General features: G+C 37.4%; 1 protein-coding gene across 3 annotated transcripts in view; it reads right to left on the bottom strand.

Annotated features, from left to right (window-relative positions):
- SORBS2 (sorbin and SH3 domain containing 2) overlaps positions 1–25,927 on the bottom strand; it is a gene marked incomplete at its 5' end in the record, with an annotated part of 206,853 nt that overhangs the window by 62,053 nt on the left and 118,873 nt on the right. Inside the window, 4 exons of one of the 3 annotated variants that reach the window (XM_082680301.1) lie at positions 4,952–5,124; positions 8,769–8,907; positions 23,402–23,457; positions 23,769–23,795. In XM_082680301.1, coding sequence (XP_082536427.1) covers positions 4,952–5,124; positions 8,769–8,907; positions 23,402–23,457; positions 23,769–23,795 — 395 coding nt within the window. Of the gene's footprint in view, positions 1–4,951; positions 5,125–8,768; positions 8,908–21,930; positions 22,423–23,401; positions 23,527–23,768; positions 23,796–25,927 lie in introns of those variants that run through there. The other 2 variants (XM_082680299.1, XM_082680300.1) reach the window with 2 other exon arrangements.

Below are 25,927 nucleotides of genomic sequence, written 5' to 3' on the forward strand. Positions count from 1 at the left end.
TTTGTAAATACATTACCCTTTGTTTGAGTGGAGGCTGAGTTGGAATGTTATACGCTATGGTTTTATTTCTTCCAGGTCACAGCTGTGCCCAGCCCTAGGTAGTTGATATTTGTGCAAGCTTATTTATATAAAATTAACTGAATAAAAGTTATAGTGTTATAATTGTTTGCTTCGCTCCTTTTGGTGATAATTATCATTATCCATAATAACTTGTTAGTATACTGGTCAAGACATTATTTTAAAAATTAACTAGGGAATATTTTGGACTCGAATTGTATTCTGATCATTGGCTTAGAATTAGAGAACTAAAAATTTGGTATTTACTAGTCTAAGTTACTAAAATACTGGCTATAGTAAACAATCTAGTGTCCTAGAGCAAGTCACAAAATATAGACATTGTTTCAAGATTTCTTTAACATGATAATAAAATGTTGGCAACATTTGCTGTGCTAAACTGTAAGTTCCTTAAAAGCAGAAGCTCCTTATCCACCCCGCTTTTGACATAATATAAACAGTAGGCTGCAGTGGAAAGCTGAGCTTAATGTCAGATCAACCTAGATTCAAATCTTGGTTCCTTTCATTACTGTTTAATACTTCCAAGCAATAAGAATTTGAGCAAGTGAGGTAACCTTTTAGGGCCTCAGTTTTCTCTTCTCTAAGATGAAATAATTATATCCACAGCGTAGAATTGTTATGGAAATTGAAAGAGACAGTGTATACAAAAAGACCTAGAACAATGCCTAGAATATAAGAAATGCTCAATAAATCATAACAGTAGGAAACCTCAGATATTTACAGAATAAAACAATGAATGAATCCAGGTTATTGGATGGAAGTCTACCTAATCGTATACCTGTGAAAGTGGACGTATGCCTTTATAATCATAATTCAAGATTTTGCTTGGAGTGTCTTCATTTTAACTCTTCCAGGGTTATTCTGGTAGGAAACTTGACCATTCTGTATATAGTGACTAAATATACAGATTTTTCGAGGCAGTTCTCTTCACAGAAAATATTCTGTTAGGAAGGCCACAAAAATATTCTTGTATTTGTTAGACTGAGCTTTGGTGTAGATTTTATATCCTGATTTTTCTTTCCAATGTGGTCATCGTGTTTTCCATCTGGAAATTGAGGGTTTTGTGCTATATCTAGACTTATTTTGATCTCTAAGAATATATGATTCTGGTAATCACCACAAATACAGAGTAACATCAAGGGCTAATTGACTTTGCTGGGAATCACTTCTTCACTCATTCTAGGCTCTTTCTACAATGGAAATATTGAGTGGATCACTGGTGGACTTTATACTCAAATGGTGGCTGTTATTTGCTGGGCTAAACAAAGTAGATGAACATGTATCTTTAAGGGACACTTATTTTCATAAAAGATGGATTTGTCTTTCATTAAGCTTTAATTCCTTTGCAGTCTTTAGCAATAAAATATAAGACATAACTTTGTGTAAAAATGTTTCCCAGCCATACCTGGACACAACCAATGGCAACGAGGAAGCTGAATAAGTGAGTTATATCGCTGTATATGGCAATGCATCCTGACAGACAGGAGTTTTTCCTTCACTTGCTGGAGGGCACATATCTGGTGGGATCTCTGTTGTGCCATCTGCTAGCTTTATATGGTGAGCACAGAGATGCCAGGAAATGCCCAAGTTGCTTGGCAAAGAGGAATGTGAAACTGGTAAATGGGAATACTAAAACTCTATGTCCCTTTCTAAAAGAAGTCCTCTAAGCATTTAAAGTCCCTTTTAGAAATGCCACCATGTAGATTGTTATGGCAAACATTGAGATTAGGTAAACGGAAGTGTACTCAAATTTCCGGAAGTTTACTTGTGTATTTGTTCTTCAAAATGATTTTGCATGGGCAGTAACTACTAGTAAATCACTGTTTGGTTGTTTTCTATAACTTGGCTGAATAAACCTGAAATTTTACACTCCTGTAGTTTACAAAACATCAGAACTCTACATTGATTTATCGTGCAGAGATTTCCAAAAAGGGAAAAGACACATATTTTCTACAGTTTTGGTGATAATTATCATTATCCATAATAATTTGTTAGTGAGTATAGTGTTCAAGACATTATTTTAAAAATTAACTAGGGAATATTTTGGACTCGAATTGTATTCTGATCATCAGCTTAGAATTAGAGAAATAAAAATTTGGTATTTACTAGTCTAAGTTACTAAAATACTGGCTATAGTAAACAATCTAGTGTCCTAGAGCAAGTCACAAAATATAGATATTGTTTCAAAATTTCTTTAACGTGATAATAAAATGTTGGCAACATTTGCTGTACTAAACTGTAAGTTCCTTAAAAGCAGAAGCTCCTTATCCACCCCGCTTTTGACATAATATAAACAGTAGGCTGCAGTGGAAAGCTGAGATTAATGTCAGATCAACCTAGATTCAAATCTTGGTTCCTTTCATTACTGTTTAATACTTCCAAGCAATAAGAATGTACACCAGTATACATTATTCTATTCTATTTTTGCCCCTTTCCAGCTTGGAAAAGACTCAAACGGTGTTATATTTGAACTAGAAGGAAAGAATCTTACATTTCACTTAACTACTCGCCTTAATTACACAGTCTCGTGGGATCTGAACCCTAGCGGTTTTTGTTGTTGTTGTTTTTAAGGATGGCAGTAAAAGGCTAACATAGACGTCCCAAGTCGCATGAGAGAGGGCAGTCTGGGAGCTGCTTCCCTTTCTTCAGATAGCTCAAAGGTACATTTGGTTAATTCTTGGCTTTTTAGAGTTTCCATGTTACTTTTTGAAATTCTGTTTCCTTGGTCTATGCTGGTTGTCTAAAATGAGACCCTGAGATGATACACTGGGACAGTCTGCCTTTGGTGTGTACACTGAGCAGAAAGCCCCTGTGAAGCAATGTAAGTCTGACAATCATTACTTTCTATGCGGATGAGAAAGAAAAACAGCCTTGGAGATTCTTGGCCTGCCGTGGCTCAGACATGGCGAGACTCCACATTTATAAACACAGCTATACTTGGGGATGTGCTCTGTGGGGCTGACAGATAAGAAATGTGAATGACTCTTCAGACCTGTACCTTCTCTGCAAACTTTGAACAGTCTACATAAGAGCACAGCTGTACATAAAAATGCTGGTTCCTTATAAGGAACTTCTGAGTTGCTTATATTTTTATTTTCTCTTTTATAGAGGGGGAACTTGCATTGAATGTCTAGTATCTGCATTTGTTTATGCCTATCTAAACATGCTTTTGATTTGGCAGTAGATTAAAAATATATAAATTTTTAATATTTCTTGATTTTTCACTAACCATCTATATAACATCTCAGTTTTTTCCTTTTAAAACGTAAAAAGCAAGGTCTTGCTATTTAAGAAAATTATATCTTACGGATAAAGACAGTTCCAGCTTTGCATGTCCATTTGTGTCTATCATATATTGACTTAAAAACATACCTAGAGGTCTCAGATAAAATCAGACAATCTATAACTACACAGAATCAGGGATCTCCTAATTTGTCAAGGGTCAAAAACAAAACCAGTGACATTATACCTGTCTGACACTGTATCCCTACGTTATTAGGAAAAGAAATTCAAATTAAACCATTTTGAGTCAGAAATCTTAAAACAGAAACAAACAACAGAGTGCCACCACCGGAAACATGCAGCCACCATAAGATTAAGAATGTTAGTCACAATCCCTGAACTCTTCCTGTCACTTAAATAGGACAATCATTGGTTCCAACAGAGATGTTTAGGACTTTATAATTAGTCACATTCAGCATCCCCAGAATCTAATGAGTCTAAAGCCCCAGCAACTGCTCTACAGATTTACTTTCTGGCTTCCAATTCTAATACAGATGCTTGGAATAATCAAGTTTCAACTCTCCTCTCCGAACACAGGATCCCCATGTGATGAATGCAAATCCAAGGAGACAAGAGACCCTCAGTCTTTGTCTTTCGTTCTTTCTGAGCGATTCTAATCGTCCCTGATCTCTTTTTCTGATCTCTTGCCGGTTCTTTTCCTCTCTCCACCCTTGTCTTTGGCCCCCCAGGTTTGCCTTCCAGGCCAGTAGCTCTCGGCACCAGCCCAGCCGCATACGTGGGTGTTGCAGACCGAGTGTATGCAGTCGGCGCTCCCTTCTCTCACCACCCCCAGTTTCACCTGCAGAGGTGCTGCCGCTCTCATCCTGGCGCCCCCAGTATTCCTTCGCGCAGGCCAGCACAGACCTCCTCTCCAAGTGGACTGGATCAGCAAGCAGCTGCCTGCCCAAGCTCAGCCTCTGCTGCTGCTGAACTTTGCCAGAAGGGGCTGCCCTGAAACACCGAGCAATGTTCTGGCAGAGTTTAAAGACTTAAAAAAAAAAAAACCCAAACACTTTCACTTATCGCCCCGGAGAGCTCTCAGCAGGCACAGCTGACGAGGGACACTAAAACGTGATGTGTATTTTCCTCAGACAGTTTTTCCTTTCCACGACATGAACTCCCTTCCCTCCAATCATCTCGCTGCCCAACACCCAATTCACGGCTCCCAGTCTCCTGGTGGTAACACATCCATCTCAAGAAACAAATCACCGGTTTATTCGCAATGCACATGGGAATTCAGTGCAGCCAAAGAATTCACATCTTCTTCTTTCTTCTCTTTTCTCTTTCTATTACCCCAACACTCCATGGAAAAGGTAAAACCAGACAAAGCCTACTTTTATCGTTTAACAGAATCACAATTTTCGTGATTTTTTTTTCGTGATTTTTAATTGAAATGGAAAAACAGATTGGGTCATTATCTTCAATCGACAGTTCCCTTTCTCTGCCACACACAGCATAATATTCATGAGAACTCAGATGGCACGGAGGGCAATCCTCATTATATAAGAGCATAGGAATGCACAAAGCCATTGACAATCCATCCTTTGTGGAGCCTGTGCACAGCCCCGGAGCAAGGCGCGCTGGCATTTCCTACCGTTCTAATTGCCGTGGGGATTCCGGATTCATCCACCGGCCCGATCCCCGGGTAGTGCGGCGCTTTGATGACTGTCACTCTCTTCTCCTCCTCTGAGGATCTGTACAGTGGTATTGAGCTGCCCATGCTGCCGTCCAGAGACTGTGCATGCTGGGGGTATGTCTCTGAGGAATCTGTGGAGAAAATTTGGTGAAATATACTTGATGCGCGAGGAATCAAATTAATGGAGCCTCATGCCTACCGTAATATAATATATTTAATTACATGTAATTACGTATAATTACATAGTTATATGTAAATATATAATACTATATTATATTTATAAATAAATATAAAGTGTATTTCCATCACTATATCTTTTAACTCATTGACCTTAAATTTGAGCCACTCATTGTTAACATGTGGGTATATATTGAATAGACCTCTAACAACAAGATCATCATCATTCAGTGTTGAGGGGAAGGAGAAGAATAATATTTGTTGAAAGACCATGCGGCCCCGTGGCAGCCACTGTGTTAAGAAAGCATTGTACATGCATTACTTCTTTTTTTTTTTTTTTTTTTTTTTTTTTGCTGTACGCGGACCTCTCACTGTTGTGGCCTCTCCCGTTGCGGAGCACAGGCTCCGGACGCGCAGGCTCAGCGGCCATGGCTCACGGGCCCAGCCGCTCCGCGGCATGTGGGATCCTCCCAGACCAGGGCACGAACCCGTGTCCCCTGCATCGGCAGGCGGACTCTCAACCACTGTGCCACCAGGGAAGCCTGCATTACTTCATTTTATGCTTCTAGTAATCTTGGGTGAGGGATCCATTTTATAAATGAGGGGGCAGAAGCTGAGACAAGTTTAGTAATTTCCTTCAGCTCATCATTTACATTACTATTATTTTGGTGAAACTGCTGACTACCATTATCTTAAAGTACTAAAGTGTACTTTTAGGATGAAAAATATGACTATTGAGTCTATGACAGTGATTTTATAAAAATAAAGTGAAAACAAAAATCACATAAGGAAATCTTCACATCCAAACATATACTTGGATGTGAAGGCTTATGGGTAGAGAAATGATCATAAGCTATTAATATTAACGTTTATTTAAGACTCCATGACGGCCACTAAAGTAAAGTAGCTTCGCTTTTACTTTAAAGTAGCAAAAACCATGACTTCTCACCCCTTGGATGTGAAAATTGCCCTAAGCATACATTGTGACTGAGATGTATCATGCTCTTCATGCCATCTTTGTTAATTTTTGGTATACTTTCATAAGAAACAGAGAGGACATAGGTGTACTCTGTATTCCACTTAGAGTTTACAGGTATTTATGAAAATCTACATTATCATGTATTTAGTACAATTGATAATATGACTTCCTGTTTTTCTACAACAAAGTTCAAAATTTTGCTGACCAAGTATGACTCTTGGTTTGTCAGATCTGTTAGTCAGGTCTCTTTTTATGTGCATATGGAAGAGTCCTTATGTCAGGGCAGCAGTCATTGTTTACATATAGGTATAGATATAAATATAGATATAGACATCTAAAAAGATATGACTGTGTTTTTGTAGCAAATTTATACAAAATTTCATAAGATTTTTAAAAAATTTAACTCATCATTATAAGGATAAGTAGAGATAAGACCTTTGTAGACTAATATCCATTATAATATTTGTAACTGCTGTTACTATGACTGTGTTTTAGTTTGCAACAGAAAAGCATTTTCAATCCATTTCTGATGAAGAATGAATAAGGCTAGGAATACAACTGCTTTACATGCCATTGTATGTAAACGTAGTATCTCTTCCAAGCAACTCTGAATTAAGACGCAAAGTGATATTTGACTCTGATTTTCCATTTAATTACAGAAAGGATTTGAGTGGGCAACCGTGATGCTAGTATTTCTATCAAACACTTTTTAAGCACTGAGTCTTTGCAAGCCCTAGCCTAAACAAACAGTGTTAACTTTCTTCATATGTGGGTCATAAGATTCTATGAACTTACAGCTTACAAGTTAGCGTTTTATTTTATTATGCTCTTATATGGTCTACTAACTCTCAGTTTTGCAGCTTTGTCCTCAACTTTATAAAGTTCCTCTAGGGCAGAACAGATTTGTATATATTCCTCAGGACCTATCTCAGCACCGGCCAACTGGAATTTGTTCAGTATTTATCTACAGAATTTCTTTCTCTGTAGTATAGTTTATATGTAAAATCCACCCATTGATATGTTCTAATATAAAAGCCTGTCCATACTTAAGTATTTATATATTTTGTTTGTTGGGGTGGGAGGGACAAAACTGTGTTCATTAAGGCAGGCAAAGGGGACAGAGTCCAACTTTGCTATTAATTATTTGGAAAAATATTATGGCTAGGACAATTTGTAGAGTTTTACTATAGATGTGTAATCATGCATAGCTCCATAAAGAATCTAGATATAATGGACTCCTGTTATAATACTACACCAGGGACTGATTATATAAGGGCAGTATTTTGGCACAAAGATGTTCTACTCTCTTATACTGTAAAGGGACATCATTATAAGATTCACAGATGATCCCAGGAGCAGCCTTAGAGAAGGTGCGAGTATATTTAGACATTTCTTTGAGTCTCATGGCTACATGTAAGTCTTATAGTTAGAGAGGTTTTGTTGGCCATAGAAGTTGAATTCCACAATCCATAGGCTGGGTGTTCCTGGGTAAACTAATAGCCTCATCTTATTTCCATACAGTGTCGGGGAAGAGAAGGCGCTGTCTGCTGTCAGTGAGGACATGGGAGTTAAAGCCCTGTGTTCTAGTTTCTTTCTCTCTGCTGGTTGGTGGTGGCCAGAGGATCGGTCTCCTGCTTTTCTGAGAGGTATGTTGTGGTCACGTGGTCCTGCGCCGTCTTCACTGTTTCTTGCTGCCCTGCAATCCTTCTAGTTGCTCAACATGGAACGTTTCTCCGCTTGAATTCAGATGATCGTTCGATTTGGTCTGTTTTTCAATGTTTGTTTGGTTGGGTTTTTTTGCATTTTTAAAAACTAAGAAATATTTATTACATTATTTTCTAAATTGTCCTAATATATTTTGCTGCATAAAAATATTTCTAACATTATATAGCACAGCTTCTTTTCCAGGAAGCTTTAAAGAGTTCATAAGCGCCATGAAATCGTATGTTTAAAAATTTATACGAATGTTCTAATGTTCATTTTTCTGAGTGGGAGGAGAGCTCTGTCTTTCATTTAGTTCTTAATTCCCAAAGGATTAAGAACTATCTTTCTATAAAATTCTGCATCGTTATTTAAAGGAACTCACATCCCTGACTGGTGGTCTTCTGGTCTCAGTTTGAATAGTAGTTTACTACTTTGGGAGGCAGCTTATCCCCTTGTTAAACTGTTTTAACTGTTAAATAGTTCTTCTTTATATATATTAAAAGAATTTTCTACAATGAAAGCTTTTCCACAAAAGAAAGGGCTCTCTCGAACATGGGTGGTATTTGCCACCCATGGAAATTCACTACATGAATGTTCTCCTGGTATATATGCACACTTCTCTCCCCAACTGGCCATCTTTTTCTTTCTGCCCCATCACCCCAAATATCTAATAGCCTTCTCCAGACTCAGATATAGATGGCAGTCATCGTCTTGGAATAGCCGGGTCCCCATTTTCTCCAGTGTTAAATCCTCTGCCTTTAATTCCTCCCCTAGGAGAGGCTCATTAAATAGTGGAGTATTGAATGTTTCTACTTCCTTTTCCAAAAATTACTTGGATGCTTTATATTTTTCTTGTTTGGTTTGTACCTGTTATATTGAAATTGTCATGAAAATCATGATTATCCGATGACTTACCAAGTGACCGGCCATGCTGCATGATAATGCTTGAATTGAGTGAGCCTGGTAGCGAGTAGGCAGAAGGGGAAAATGGCCTTTGATAGTAACTCAGCGGACTCACAGTGCCTCCAGAGTTTCCATTCAGCGTTATCTGGCTCTGAGAAAAGTGCAAAGACATCCTGTTAAAGCACACGGACCCCTGTAAACATCACTCCTTTAGATGACAATAATTGCTTCCATTCACATGACAGTAATCAGCTGTCCAGTATTTATTTACTAACTGATGTCGAGAAGGGCATGGAACTTTTTTTTTCAGTGTCTTCACTATCTTCTTTACTCTGAAAATCACTCTCTTTATATGTCAGAGGGCACAGGAGGTGATTAGGAGAATGGAAGCAGCTGACCAGTGGGCACATTGCTCTGCCAACAGTGATGTCCAAAGATATCAGAGGAGCCAGTATAAAGTAAACATGGAGGGTGAATCTGCTCTAATGTCGTGACTTAAATCACACTGCTCTGGGTGTAGGATTTTAAAAGAACATTCTTTGACAAGAGGAAAGTGATCGGTTCTCAGACTTAATCAGGGAATCCTGTAGCGAATCAAGGTTTCCAGGGCAAGATGACTAACATAAGGAGGACAATTGTTTGGATTTATATATGTCATGAAGCAATCTATTCTGGAAGAATCAAATACCTGGTGAAGCATCAGAAAGTGGTGTTAACCCGCCGGCTTCTTCCTACTCATGTTTCATTTAGCACGTTATAGGCCTCTTTTTGGTTCCTTAATAATTTATTGTTTTGATTGCTTTATATTTGAGTATTTTCATATCCCCAGTGGTATTTCAAGATTCTTGTTGAAGATGGTTATATATATGCTTTTTAAACATATTTTTCTGTATAACATGCAACCTGGTGCTAATAGGATAGTAGATATTCAATAGATACATATTCTCATTGAATTGAATCAGCTCAGTTAGAGAGGTGGAGCTCACTATTAAGCATGCCTGTCTGTCCACAACATAGCACTGAGCATTGTGGAGATTGTATAATGCATGCAAATAAGATAAAACATTAGTAAGAGCATTTAGTTCAAACACCTTACAGCTGAATACACACAAAACACACATATGAGCATAGATAAAGAACCATAATTTGTGACCTTTATCTGCTTATTTTAAAACAAATTAAACTTCTCTCGTATAGGCCTGAAACATAGGTAGTCAATTAATTGCACATTTCCATGATTTTTCACTTTAAAGCAGATGTTTTCAAATAATGTAGAATTAATCTAGTTTCATTACTTTATAGCCATACCACACCTGTCCTAAAGTCAGTAAGCATATCATTACAATGATTGTGCTTAATGATGAACTACTGCTCTGAGCTGTTACAGAAATCATTGTTAGTAACCCCATCTTGAGGGTCATCTACCCTAGAGCACTGGCCATTCAGAGAAGTGTCACGCACTGATCTACCCAAATGCTTCAGAGTGCTTATATATCTTCGATGAATTATTCGAGACTATTTTTGCCTCCTTGCCCAAATCCAGTTTGGTTGATCTTTGTAAATATAATTTAAATATTATTGTTATAATTAATGTTAAAGGCAGGAGAATTCTCCTTAGTAAAAACTATCATGTTACTATGTAACTAAACTTAGGAAAGTTGCCCTGCCTCCTATTTTGATGGTTTCAATAACATTGGTTATGGGTTAAACAAAATAAAAGCTGCAGATAGATTTAGCCTTTCATCATGTTAAATCAATTAGGATTTTACTAATGAAATAATACTATTAGAATTTTAGAAAATACTTTATTATTATAGTGAAATAATTATTAGGAAAACCATCTCATGGAGAAGGTACGTGCAATTTAAACTGTTACTTGAAACTAAGTTCAGTTACAGTTGGCTCCACAAAGCTATATGTATGCCTCTCAGGCTCCTGAAGAGTCTTAGAAACAGTAAATTAAATAGGCTAGTACATAAATTAATACACTATCACTGCTTTGTATTTTTGAGTAAAGGCATTCCTTAGAGTTTTAAAAGTAAAGAACTATTGAAAGCATAGTAGAACATGGAGAGGCTCATGCCTGTTGCGCTCCAGGTACTAGTGGCAGGGGAGGTATTAGCTGTGGAAAAGGAGGTTCCTTCTGTAGCTAGTCTCTGAATGCAACATTTCAGGGGAAAGTTTTATACCCAGCTGTTGAATTAATACTGAAGCCCATCTAAAGTATTATTAAGTATTTAGTAAAGATACTAAAAAGTATCTTTTGTCTTCTGTAATTGCAACGTCTTGAAAAACATATAGTTTATAATATTTCTCCAGGCATGAAATTTACAGATTTATGACCTTGATGCAACATAAAAATTATGTAGCACAGCTAAAATTTTCTCTATGACAGTGCATATTTAGAACTTCATTATGAAATCAATTTTAGAAAAAAATTCCCTTTATTTTGCCTAAAGTTATGTGCCTTTCAAATTGAAGCTATTATCTATACTTTATATGCAATAGAAAATCTGCGCCATAAAATTTTGAAACACTTTAGGCATTTATAAATCATTTATTAGGGACTGCTTGCCAAGTTGATATATTTAGATGAAATAAATATGTATGGGAAATATTTATATATTGTTCTAAATGGAAGACAAATTGTTGATATATAAAACAATAAATATTCATAAATTTCTATACTGGAGTGTCTTGGGAAAATAATTCCAACAAAATCATAGGGCTAAGTTTCTGCAATGTAGATTAAGGTTATTTGCATCTTTCACTCCTGTTGGATAGATGGGTTCAAAAGATGTAGCTGTTAATGAAAAGGGAGCAAGAAGAATTAACATCATACAGTGAGTAATCATGTATGTGACAAATAAGGAGATGTGAACTGTTCACACAGGGCACATTCATATGAATCTCTGAAGTAAACTGTTATCTACCAGGATTTAATACTGGATTAAAATTTTAGACTTTCTCTACTAGTCATCATCATATGTATACCTATCTAAATTTCTGAGAAAACTTTTTATTAAGGCAAATCACTGTACAACTCATTAGCTAGAGCAACACAGTGTAAACATAAGTGACTCTAAAATGAATGAAGAGAATATAATTGACCTTTTTAGCCCAAAATAGGTTTATGAGGATGAATGTAATGTATTTCCGTAACAGACTGTACGGGATCGGTTTAGATGGAATCAACATGTATGCAAATAAAAATGCTCGGCTGCAAAATCAGATGGCAGACAAGAAATTGGTCCTTTCGGTCTTTGGAGATCTGTTTAAAAAATGATGGAGCATAGGAAAGAAGAATAATTACATGCATGATAGCAGGGATGGTTAAAGTGATGCCATCTGTCATGGCAGACTGCTGACCCAAGGCTGGGCAAGGTGTTTCAGAACAGTCAGTTTGTCAGAGTCAGCTATCTGCAGCTCATGTGGGGTGTCTGAGGAGTACTCCCTGGAGGAGCAGGAGGGGTGCTCGCCCTGGGAGGTCTGTAGTGAGAGAGCCTGTGGCGTTGCTGTGGATAAGGCAGGCAGGAGCAAGAAGAAGGGGTTTGTAAAAACAATGCAAAAACGTCGGGGGTCTTTGCAGGTGTGAAGGCCCCAAATCAGCAGGTGGTAGCAGGGTAAGTGATGCTGGGCTGGAGCCACCATCTGGTGAAAAAGTGGTTGGGTTAAAAGTTACCACAGAAGGAGGGCGTGAAGAAGAGGCTTCTGGTGGGGTTTGTCTGTGTGTTTGTGAAGCATTTACCTCCAGCACATTGGCGGTTAAGTTCTGGTTTCCGAGCTGAGTTTGAGGAAAAAATAATGAGAAGAGATATAAATGATCCAATTAATAAAAACACCTCTTTTTGCAATGTGGCAGAGAAGGCAAAGCATCGGTTTTATTTGCAAGCACTCTAAGGAAATATATTCAGAAGAATTAGGTGCCAACCACACAGTAGAGGAAAAGCATGAAAACATGCAGAAAAGGAATCCAGTAAATGTTTTTTGGAAATAAGACCAGTTTTCACACAGCTTTAGTTTGAGGTGAGGGCTTAAGAGTGTTGGCGTAATGGAATTTTTTTTTTCTCCAAAGTTTTGGTTTTTGCACTTGTGACAACAAATTAATATCAAGTCATTCATTGGTTGGCAGAATTAGTTTTCCCTTCACCAGATTTCTCCCTACTGCCTCCTTGTTGGACAATGTCCCCCAAATATAAATCAGTTTGCCTCATGTTTTTCTGACTTTCAGATCTAGAGACTGATCAAATTAAAAACAACTAAATGGAGAGGGAATTTTGTTTCCTTTCCACTCATTGAATCTCTATTTTAACTTCACTATAAAATACTAAAGGAATTGAACTTTAAAATATCCTAGCAGTGCAAATAGTGGTACCTTTGTGTGAAAATGAAAAAAAAACCAAAAAAACAGCCACTGATGATGTTAGAGTATACCCTAGCTGGTTAGAACTACTGTCGGCTTAAAATCTTAGGTAAAGGAGAAAGAAACTGAAGGAGAGAGAAAAGGTTTAATACCTCCAAGGCTAAACATGACGGAGGGGTGGTCTGTAAAAGGAAGAGAGCGGATGCCCCATTAAAGGTGTCATAGCTATCCATTTTCACCTTCATGATAGCTGACCACACAGGGCAAATATGATGATAAGTGAATTCATTCAACATGAGTGAATAAAACTCTGAAGCAAATTTTGTTTCTTACTCCTCACCCCCACCTCCAAAATAAAGGTTTTTTGAGTGTTCAGTATGGGGCCAGTTGTAGCATAGATAGCCAAAGTATTATAGGATATTAATACAAGGATGGGGAATGTATTAAAGAAAACTATATAAACTTAAAAATCTTGCCTAGTAAAGATTTAAGTGATTCTTGGCCAGCCATCATCTTCCTAACAGTTGATGTCATGCAGGCTGTTGATCTCATAAAAAGTTATAATTAATTTTTGTCCTCAGAATTTTAATTGGAGAGTTTTAAAAAATCCATTATATAAAAAGGTCTCTTGGCCACAGATACCTTAAAAATCTGAGAGCTATTGATCCTTCTCTTAGGAAAAATGCACAAATTCATGTATGCATAAAATTTGCATCAACTTTAGGGGTTCATGGATACTTGAAAGCACATCTTTAATCTAACAGGTTAAGAAACTCCAACCCTGGATAAAAAGACAGATTTTTCTATTCTATTCTTATCTAGTGAGGTTTTGTTGTTGTTGTTTAAAGACACACATTTTAAATGTGATACTTTTATACTCATATGTGGGCATTGCAAACTCAGGTGCTGACCCTGGGCCAGGAATGTATCCAGAACGTGCAAATCAGGCTAGGGGTTAGATAAGAGGGAATGACGGTCCAATCTCTACGTCTGCATCTTTATTGCTGTCCCGATACAGGGAGGGGGAAGGGTAAGCTGCGACGACGTGAGAGAGTGGCATGGACATATATACACTACCAAATGTAAAACAGATAGCTAGTGGGAAGCGGCCGCATAGCACAGGGAGATCAGCTCGGTGCTTTGTGACCACCTAGGGGGGTGGGATAGGGAGGGTGGGAGGGAGACCCAAGAGGGAGGGGATATGGGGATATATGTATATGTATAGCTAATTCACTTTGTTATACAGCAGAAACTAACACACCATTGTAAAGCAATTATACTCCAATAAAGATGTTAGAAAATAAAAAAGAGGGAATGATGGAAACTGGTAGAAGGCAAAGGGCATGTTGCCCCAAGCCAGGCAAATTAAAAATTAACTCAGTGGCAACCAAACAAAGAATATCTATAGTTATAAACCCTTAGGCCGTATGTTTTTTGGCTCAGTAAATGTAGAATCTGGAGGTGGAAGGGGAATAGTTGGATGTGGAGCTTGGGGTACAGAGAAAGGGAGCAGAGTCTGGCAGGGCCAGGCTGAGGGTGAGGTGAGCAAGGCACTTATCTTGGGTGCAGAATTTAACGGAGTGACAAAAACTCAGTCATGGAGATAAACACTATTTTAATGCAATCTTATGAAAAAAAAATCAAAGTCAATACAAAAAAAATCCAAACTGAACAAAATATCAAAAATTTAAATAATGAACAGTGCCATGCCAGGTCATATTGAACACTGAGGAAAAAGGAAAAATTTGTATCCTGGATTTTTAATGGAAGCAATAATATTATAATAAAATAATAATATTTTCAAAATTTGTTTTTTCCCAATCTCATTTTCAGTTGAGACAATAGCCATGCCTGACAAATTTCCCTTGGCCAACGATGATCTTAAACAATTTTTAACTAATTTAAGATGAAGTTAAAATTGTAATAAATTCTGTTTTGGTCAAAATAAAATATTGAAACTTAAAATAATGTTCAGTTTTGATACACTTCTCAACTTTTCAGTATCTTTTAAACTGCTGAAATGTCCTAGAAAAAAATGACATACATACATAAAAACATACGTATATGGGAGAAATATTTTTCTTTCTGTCTCAGACTCTAATTGGCTTGACATGGCACTGTAGTCTGGGATCTTAACACTTCCCTCTTGAATGTCTTTAGTGGTTGAACTTCTAGGCCTCATTTCTCAAGAAACGTATGAAATATGTCTTAAATATCAAGTGAAAGGATGTGACAGGTTTTGTTCTCTACTTTTCAATAGAGCTGATAGTAATTTACTTGAAAAGAATATCTAGGAGAGAGTTATACAAAAATCAATCTTTATATTAAGAAATTATTTGTATCTTATTAGGTGTCATAATGGTATTTTCATTATCTTTTTCTCTTCATCCATTAGATAGAGGTACTAAAATTTCTACAAACCTAAGGATACCATACCTTATATTGGATTTAAACTACTACCAGGCTAATTGAGGTTGACAGTTGAAAACAAGTGACAAAATAATGAAAATTGCTGAAGCCTTGTGATGGGCTACTTAAAATGGGTTTTATTTTATAATTATCCATATCACTGTTAAGATTTACAATTTCCATGGTAACTTTAAAAGAAACAATTTAAGACTTTCTCTGAAAAAACAAGTTCGCTTTTACATACCACCCCATCTCCTTCTGTGATAATCACCCCCCTCTCTCACAGCCCTCCTGAGGGAAAGAGGAGGAAGCCCCTGGCTGCCATGTTTGTACCAGGCAAGCCCATTTTATTGTTTAGGAGGGGGAATAACTGAACTAAACTGGGCCAATGAGGCACTGCCTCTTTCCAGGGAATTTGAATTAAATGATACTGAATGCCCCAGTCAGGTAATCGTGTACCCCACAGTCCCAGATGCAAGTTCACACATAATCAGAGCCAGAGAATGTCATGGAAATCCACAGGCAACTTGGAGAGCTGAGAGGGCAGAAGCTAAGAGAATGTGGCTGACTTGCAGGGAGGCGAGACAGGAACTGGGTGACCTCTAAGATGGACAAAGAGAGTAGCTAACTGGTCATTCCCCAGGCCCCCTAAGACCTGGCTTTACTGCCTGCATTTCATGATACAAAACTGCCCGGTAGCCTCAGAATAAAAACTCTTTTTCCCAGAGGTCTTAGCCTATAGTCCCTACCCACAACCTGGGTGACAAGTGATCTAAGATGGTCACACAGATTTGGGCACATTGATGGAGTGTGTTGTCTGGATCAGGGGAGTGAATATTTCCACTGTGCTACTCAGATCAGGAATATGATTTTGACTCCAAGAAGGTGTCACATCTTAAGAACATTGCCAGAACATGGGGTTCAAGTGTCAGATTATATCAGAAACTAAAGGCACTTGAACCTCCTGGTTGAGCTGTGGGTCTAGAGTCAGACAGACGTGACAAGTTGTCTACCTTCCCTTGGCCTCAGTTTCCTCATGTGTAAAAATGCAGACATTAATAAAACCCAACTCCTAAAGCCTGTGAAAATTAAATGAGAAAATGTATGTAAAGTGCTAGTTCAGCATTTTGTGTGTTGTAATAGCTCTCAATAAATGAGAGCCATTTTTAAAAAATTAAAATGCTTGGAAGGCATAGGAATTCTTTGCCCAAAGCAAAGAGCAGGGTAGAGAGAAGAGTAATGTGAAAAGGGAGACAACTTCATCTCTTTTGCTTCCTGTTGATGAAGTACAGAAGTTAAGGAAGGCAGAGTGCCTCAATAAGAGAAATACTTTCTAATACTTAGATCTGAGAATTGCCCAAGCCTTGACTAGCTGTTCCTACACTAACTGAGCTCTCCATACCTACGTGTATTCAAGAAGAGGCAGGCTGCTCTTCTATTTGGAGGTGTTATAGAGGGGCTCCTAGGTGATTTCTAAATTCATACTGGAATCCCAAATATTCTCGACTGTTCAATCATTTAAACACACACACACACACACACACACACACACACACACACACACACGTACGTCAGGTGGAGGATTTGCCATAGACCTGATCAATTGATCTCATAACAAACCCATAAAAAAGAAGTCATGAGATATTGGCTGGCCATCCTAATAGAACACGTGAGTGATTAGAGCTGGTGCTGCTGGGACTGGTCCAGAAGGCACACTCTGTATTCTACACCCTTTCTATCATCCCACACTGCTGACATTTATCATGATTCAGCCTTCCTTAAAACTTCTACATCTTGATCCCATGGAGCAAAAGAGATGAGTTTTCTCCTTTGTCTACATGACACTGAGACAAAGTCCCCTCTGAGTCCCCAGCATATGTGCAGGAGGAGTGTGAAAGTGAGGCTTTGGCAAATGCTTGATGACATTATTTCGTAGTAGAAGGGCCAAGTTTATCCTCCTGAAGCAAAGGGCACAACACTAACAAATGCCAGAGAAAATGTCTGGGGTGTAGATTTTGCTGTCTTTCGAAGCTTCTGGTTTAGGCATTCACTTATCTGACACTGAGAACAATGTGACATTTTTAGCAACAGGATGTCTGTTCACACAGTGACAGAGGGTAACATACCTCATTTTGTGTTCTCTCTATATATAAATTTGTAGGAGGTAAATTAAAACATATGCAGCTTATAAAACAATATGTTGTATTATCAGATACAGAGAGAATTAAAATTCCTAATGGTAGGCTGCAGTTTTCTTCTTACACTAATGGTCAGACTTTAATGAAAACAGCAAAAGTATGTAAATGAAACTTCCAGAACACTAATGTTTCCTTTTCATCTCTCAGTGTAGAGCATTTTTGTTTCTTGGGACTGCTAATTTCTTGGGAGGATAATTCTTTATAATAGAGCATATATTTGGCTAATTCATGATGTGTAGCTGACAGCTCTTGGCATTTACTGAGACTTCTTGCAAGAATGTGGAATGTAAGTATTTAAAACGAAAAGGTCACCACCGTGAAAGGCCATTAGGTGGAAAATCAGACAAAAGTAAAGTGTATCACAATAGGCAAGATGTGCAAACATGTCTAGACACCGATCAGTGGATGAATGGATAAAGAAAATGTGGTTTATACAGACAGTGGAAGATTATTCAGCTTTAGAGAAAGAAGGAAGTCCTGTCATATGAGACAACACGGGTGAACTTTGAGGGCATTATCCTAAGTGAAACAAGCCAGTCACAGAAGAAGAAATACTGCATGATTCCACATATATGAGGGCTCTCAAATAGTCAGGCTCATAGAAGCAAAGAGTGGAAAGGTGGTTGCCATGGGTGGGGGAGATGGGGAGATGGGAGTTGCCGTTCACAGGTGGAGTTTCAGTTATGCAAGAAGATGACATGATTACATTCTAGAGATCTGTGGTACAACATCACGCCCATAGTTAACGGGACTCCATTGTACACTTTAAAATGTGCTAAGTGGGTAGATCTCACGTTAAATATTCTGACACAATTAAAAAAACTCAGAACCGCAACAGTTTTATGCCACCTTTTGAGAAAGTGTTATGAAAGACTATACACTGTCATCTCGGAACCAACTGTTGGTTGGATGAAACAAACTTTTATCTACCCATTCGAAGAATGTACTATTGAAAATAATATATTTCCTTTTCCCAATCAGATGCATAGTTTGGAAAAAGGATATTATTTTAAAATAACAACAGTTACTCCATAGTGAGAGATTATTATGTAGCAGGCAGTGTCTTATTCAAACCCCACAGCAATAGTGTGAGATGAATGCTATTATTATCCCCATTTTATAGATGAAGGAAGTGAGGCTCAGGGAAGGGGAATAACTAGATGAAAGGTCTTACATTAATAACCCCTTAAGGAGCTGATTGTCCAATTGTTCTCCTCCCAGTCTCTCTTAAACTCACAAGAAAGTTCCCCTCCCCACTTCTAGGTCAGCGGTAGGTTAGCAGACCTCATCTTACACATGTACTGTCAGCAGCATTTATGCAGTTAATCATCTCTCCTTGATATACTTTCCTCACTTTCCTGGATTTCCTCCTCCCTTGAACCTCCTTAGCTGATTCCTCCTCTTACTGTTGGGATGCCCTTGGGCTCAGTCCTTGGGCCTCCTCTTTTCTCTGTAGTCATGCTCTGGTCATCTCATTCAGTCTCATGGCTGCAAAACCATCTATAAGCCGATGGCTTAGATCTCCAACCTGGACCTTTCACCTGAACTCCAGACTCATATATCCAACTACATAGTGGACCTCTCCATGTGGATGTCTCATAGACACCTCAAACTTACCATGTCCCAAATGGAACCTCTGATCTTCCCACAAAGCTGCTCTACTCACGGTTATCCAGTCTCAGTGCACAAAGCGTGGCAAATTCCATTTTTCCCCGTTGCAAAGATGCAAAACTTTGAAGTCAGTCTTGACTCTTCTCTTTCCCTTACCTCCAACATGCAATCTGTCAGGAAGTCCTATTTACTCTACTTTCAAAATACATTCAGAATTCGATTTCTCACCACCTCCACTGTTTCCACCCTGCTCGGAGCCACCGCCATTCACTTAAGTTGTTGCCATAGCCGCCTACCTACCTGGCCTGCCGACTCTCCTTCTTGCCCTACTATAGTTTGTTCTCCACTGAGCTGCCAGAATGATTCTGTTAGGATATAAGTCAAATGATGACAGCCATAGCCTTAAAATCCCCCAATGACTCCCACTTATATTGAGAGTAAAAGTTGAAATCCTTGCAATGGCTTCTAGGAGCATCTGGCCTCTGGCCTCTGTTACCTTGACTTAACTTCCTCTTACCTACACCTCACATAATTCCTCTCCTTCCCTATGACTCCCTTGCTGGTCCATGAGCAGTCCCAGAGTGCTTCAGCCTTAAAGCCTTTACACTAGATATTCCCTCTGCCTGGAATGTTCTTCCCCCTTCAAAGCTGTTCTATCGACTGCATGAAGACTCTTTGACTCTCCTATTTAACATGGACTCTGCTCCCCACATCCCTGCTCAGTGCTGCTTAGTTTATTTACATAATCTCCTTCTAATGTATGTAGTAATCTACTTATCTAAGTTTTTATTAATATTTGTCCCCTCGACCCTCAACAAGACTTTAATTATCAATGGTTTCAAATGCAGCTCTGTGACTAGAACAGACGACACATGCCCAATAAATATTTGTTGAACGAATAAAAGTGACAGCATCTCAAATCTTAACTTGTGGCATGGTGATTCCCTGAGGATTGTATTATGAAACCAACTGTCTCCAGTCAGCCTGGACGGTGACAAAGCCATAGGGAAGAAAGTTATCAACTTAAGTTTCCAAACATAATAAAATGATTTAGAAGAACCAAACTATGTCAGATGAGTGAACTGAGCTGTGAACGTGGTAGCATTTGCTCTGATTGCTCCTATACCTGCTTCCAGGGACACGTCCTGGGACACAAGTAAGTCTGTTGTCTGACACTAGCCCAGCCGTGTCTGTGGTGTCTCAGCTTGACTTTGCTCCCTACCTCATGGGATTGTGGAAGTTATTAATAAATGTGAATAAGTTGGAACAGCATCTGCATATAGTAAACTCTTAGTATTTGTTAGGTGCTATTGTTATTATTTCATAAGGGCTTTTAGAAAATACTACCTTTATTCAAAGAATTTACTCTAATGAATGACTTTTGCATATCATGATTAGCTGATGAAGGAAATGTTTTAGTAGAGGTATAGAAATACCCACTTGTCTTTTTAATCATCTAAGCTTAAGGTTTCTGCTTTATGGGTGTGGCAGGGAGGAGAGGATTTTGGTGTCAATCAGATGCCTGTTGAAGATTTTCTATAAAGCTTAAAAATATATCTCTTCAAGGATATGTCTTGAATGATCTTTAATAGCACAGCTACAGGAAATAGTATTATACAAATTATCTACTCAGGTATGAGTGTTTTCTAGACTCCCACTACTGCTGCAGTTGCTAGTGTATCTTTATAAATGGCTACCATTTACGCAGGGCTAGCTCTGTCCTAAGTAATTTACCTCTACTATCTCCCTACTCTTATCACAACCTAAGAATTAAGGATTAATTAATATTCTCATTTCTTTGTTCAGACTCATAGAGTAGTTAGGATGGTTGCCTCATCACATAGCCAGTGATAGAGCTTGGATTGAAATCTACAGTTTATCGTTAAAGCTTATTCTCTTAACATTACATCATTTTGTGGAAAAGCCAAGAAGACAAACACATTTCTCTTCTAACTAGATTAATAAATATCAGCAGAATGACACTATGGGAGAATTTTACGTATAAGTGAATAAAGATTTACTTCTTAATAGTCTGAGTACTAAAGATTGATTAATATACTTTCTGAAATTGTAAACTTAAAAAGGTAGAAATTGATCAAGTTTCAATGAAAATGATTATTGAACTACAAGAAAATAAACTCTGGTGGAATTAAGATGAATGTTTCTTGCCAAAGTGAATTGTAATGGACAATTATTTTAAGAGTTTTTACACATGTAAATAAAGTACAACCAAGGTACTCAAAGGTCTGGCATGAAAAATATTTCTTTAAAACTTAAAAGTACTTTGCAGTCTTAAGTGATAACCAATCATCAGTGATTTCTTATAAATACCTGAAAGGAAGAAACTGTTAAAACATTTTATTTCTGGATAAAAGATCTGTAGATATATATTTCTTTTTATGTAGATTTTTTTTTAATTAAAAATACCTAGAAACTTATCGATGAATTTAGTATAGTTTTAAATAAGAAGATGGTTTCTTTCTCCTTTCCTGATTGCAAACTGACAAAGCATCGGATTACATAAGAAGCCCAAACCAAAGGAGTTAGGGTCTCTACAGAATGCTCTAAGAAGAGATTGGAAAGTGTAAGGTACCACTTGGCAGTCTGAGGACTGAGAGGCCGCAGCAACTGCAGGTTTTTGTCTCTCTGGCTGAAGAGGTATCTTTGCAGTCTCTGGAGAAAGCTCAGATGGCTGTTTGTGGCTTTCAGGATCGTGTCCTGAAAGGGGAGCTATCTGAATGGAAAGAGACGCTGTGTGTATCTCAGGCACTGGGTTAGGGGGTGGTGAGCAAGGCCTTTTACGAAATGATGGTACTTCAACAGATTTGGAAAACTGTGGAGGATTAAAGGGGATGCTACTTCCTGGATCCTGGTTATGGATTAGTTTCAATGTAGAGATTCTCCGAGTCTGAGAATCTTGCGTGTAGTCCTCTTGTAGAAATGGGGTACTCATGTCAGCTTTTGGTGGGGAACCTGTGCTGGAAGGTGGTGGTAGTGGATTAGTGATTTTTTGTGTATATGAAACAGTTGTGTTAGATTCTTCAGAATATACAATTGTCTGGCTGGACTCATCATTAGAATACATAGTTCCCTGAAGAGGTGTTTTGTTAGTAAAGAACTCTGTACAGGAGGGAATTTGTGTGTTAGTTACTAATTGGTCTAAAATGTCACCCTTTGTGTGACTGGTTATCAAGGAGCTACAAAAGCTCTCTTTTCTGGCTGGTGGAAGGGGTGCCTGGATTATCAAAACATCCAGAGAAAGAAATAATGTTGAAGGAAAAACAGAGAGAAAGTCAAAGTTAATCATTAAACCAGTGTTAACTCTACCCTTAAAGTAAAGCAACGTGATACCTTCTTATTATGCTATACATTTTGATGGCCAGATTGAATGATCATTTTTCCTTTGTTTAGAATGTGTTTTAATTTATTATCAATAGTTGCCCCCTGGAGGAAAATAGTTTTATAGAGAATAGAGAATACATTATAAAGTTTGTCTCCATCTACATTCTGGGAAATTAGGTTAAAAGTGAACATATGTTCTCTTGGCATATTTTTAGACCTTGAGGTATATATATATATATATATATATATATATATATATATATATATATATATATATAGTATTTACTCACATTGTTTTGGTAACACTTTTCACGCCTGTAACACAATTTTACTAATCTCTCCAACACAGAGTTTCTTTAGTTAATATAATGAGCAGTTGTATTAACTCATATTTATTGAGTAAATAATATATTGCTGACCTCATAACTTTGAAATCCAAATCATCAGCTGACAGTTTTTTAAGAATTAGAAAATATCCTAAAAATTATGTCAGAAACTGACCTGCTTTTATCAGCTGAATTAGAAAAAATATTCAGAAACCTGTTTTGAACTTAAGACTTGTCTTCCATGTTGTAAATACAAGTCAATACGAATACAAAAGCAAAACCATATCAAAAATGAAACATATCAAAATATGCATGTTACTAGAAAAGAGGCTCTAGAGCAGTGGCCTAATAGCCATGCTTTAAAAGAACACAGTAGACGACAGTGTGCAAGATTACCTGAACTGGTGATTTTTTTTCTTGTAGATTTGGTCGAACGCTTCTAAAACCTTTTGCTGCAAGAGAGGAATATGTAGCATCTCCATTCAGTGTCTCTTGATTTCGATCATTGTAACATCTCCAAGCTTTTATTAAGGGAAAGCAAATCGGATACAAAAATATCTACATTCACTTTTAACATTTTTTAAATAGAATTTATTTTTTATTTCCAAAATGGAAGTTTTCTTCTTTCTTTCTTAAAAGTTTAATATACATAAATGTATATGCAGTTTAAGTTTACGGTAGGATTAACAATGTGGCTATAAATATGTTTTTAAAAAAACTCACAACAAATGTAGTGGTTATTCAGAACAGTTTTTTTTTGTACCTGAGTCCGGTGACTGAGAATCACGCCCTAAAAGAAAAAGAAACGTTGAAATGAATACTCCGGTAAAAGAAACGAACAGTCGTGTAAAGATCATCTGGCCAAGAGCTACATGTATTTTTTGGCAAACATTATCTCAGTTCTAAAACTCTGGGTACGTCAAATAAACTAATGGAAGTTTGTGCATTTATTTTTACTCCAATTAGAATGTAATTCATTAAATATCTATAATATATAATTAACACATATATCAAACACTGATTTTTCCCTCAGTAATATTGCAGCCATTCAATTTTATCTTATTATTGCTTAAGCTGGATGAATTTCTAAATATCAAATTAAAGGGTCAAATGGTTTGTAAACAATGAATGCTTCTCCCAGCAGTGAATCAAACCACCAGATCCTTAGCTTTCAATGCCATTGATTTTTTTGTAGTTTGCGGGGTTTTTTACCTTAAGAAAGTGTAAATACCCTACCATATTATGTGATATTTTCAAATTATTCTCTAGACTTTGAATTTTCTTTTTATTGCCATTTGAGTCATTTTATATTCAATTCTGAAAGAGCTGTTACAAGACATTCCATTGTCTTGCAGGAAGCATTTCAGTACTAATAAATTGCTTTTGATAATGCAGTTGGGAAGTGGCTCAATGACATGTTTACTCTCAGTTTTATTGGAATTATACATTCAAGTATCTCCTATAACTTATGAACGATTTTAGGTAATCAATTTATGTTGCTTGGCTCTATTATAACACATGGCCAACTTCACCTAGAATCATAAAGTCTTAATTTTGGAAAGGATCTTAGGGGTCATTCAGCTTAACCTTCTGTCCAGGTCCTAGATTCCTTCTGCATGTTCCCTGAAACCATTATTAATTACTGTTATTTCAATGCCTAATAGAACATGAAAGTTGCGTGTAAAAAGGACTCTCTGTTTTCTGTCTAATGCTTAAGGAATAGTTATTTTGAAATCTAAATACATAAATTTGGAATGATAAACATTAGTTGAGAAATACAAGACTTTGATTTTTAGATAAAATATTTATAATAGATTCTTTCCAAATCAAAAGAAGAAAAATAAGTGTGAATTGGTACAGAGTGCATTAGAATGACTCCAGCTTAGGTGAGTTAGAGGAGACTAATAAATCTTCATTCTTTATGATAGTTGCTAATTTAGTATGGACTTATCTCCAGTGAACTCAAAATCAGAGTAATAAAATGGGTACCATGAAGTAAAAATAACTTTGAAAAGTTATACATGAAATATTTATTAGACTTTACTTCTAGGATTTGATGGAAGCAGAAATGATTGAAATTCTCAAGCACTTAAATGATGATGAGGATGCTCTATAAAGAAAGCAAACACAGTGTAGCAATACAGAGTGATCAGAGGTCTGCTTTGGGGCACCCAAGGAGAGCGATTTAATAACCACCTGGAGGCCACATACCGTTTGTGGGCAAGGAACAAGTTTTGGGATTCGGGGATGTGGCAATGAAAAGAGAAACAGCATTAATAATAATTATTATTACTTATAGTGTAATTATTTGCTTGAGAATAGGGAGTTAATTTTACTCTTGGTTTGATAAAACTGAGCTTATAAACAAGGGTACGTGCTGGGGATAGATGTGATAGAAGCCAAATGCTTGGAGGTGTGAGAGGTGTAGACTTGGTGAGGAAGAGGAGGGTATATTGAGCAGACTTGAAGGACACTTGAAATAAACTTCCTGTAATTGACAGTTTGTAGAGGGCCAGTTTTGTTTCTTCTTACTGGCCACCATATTGGAGGTTATGGAACCTTCAGTAGGATAAACATTAGGTGCAAGAATCAGAGGATAGTCACTCTAGGCTCAACTAGGGTCTATCCCTTTCCCCTCTTACCAGGCCCAAGTATCTCCAAATGAAACTGTACCTATGCTACAGGAAATATGAGATATTAATAATGGTGAGCTCTATGGAAAAGCCCTGCTTTACACTGTAGACACAAGTGTGTAGAATTATGAGAAAGGAGAAAGGATAAAAATGGCCATGGATCAAAACTTCAGGACAAAACCGTATTTTAATGAAGCTTACATTAATGATTAAAATCCTAGATCCATGTCAAGTAAAGAGAATAAAGTTTTTTTTTAAGGGTTGATAAATGACTTGGCAAGTGCATGGA

The sequence above is a fragment of the Grampus griseus genome (assembly GCF_964374135.1).
Source record: "Grampus griseus genome assembly, chromosome: 21".
Lineage (NCBI taxonomy): Eukaryota > Metazoa > Chordata > Mammalia > Artiodactyla > Delphinidae > Grampus > Grampus griseus.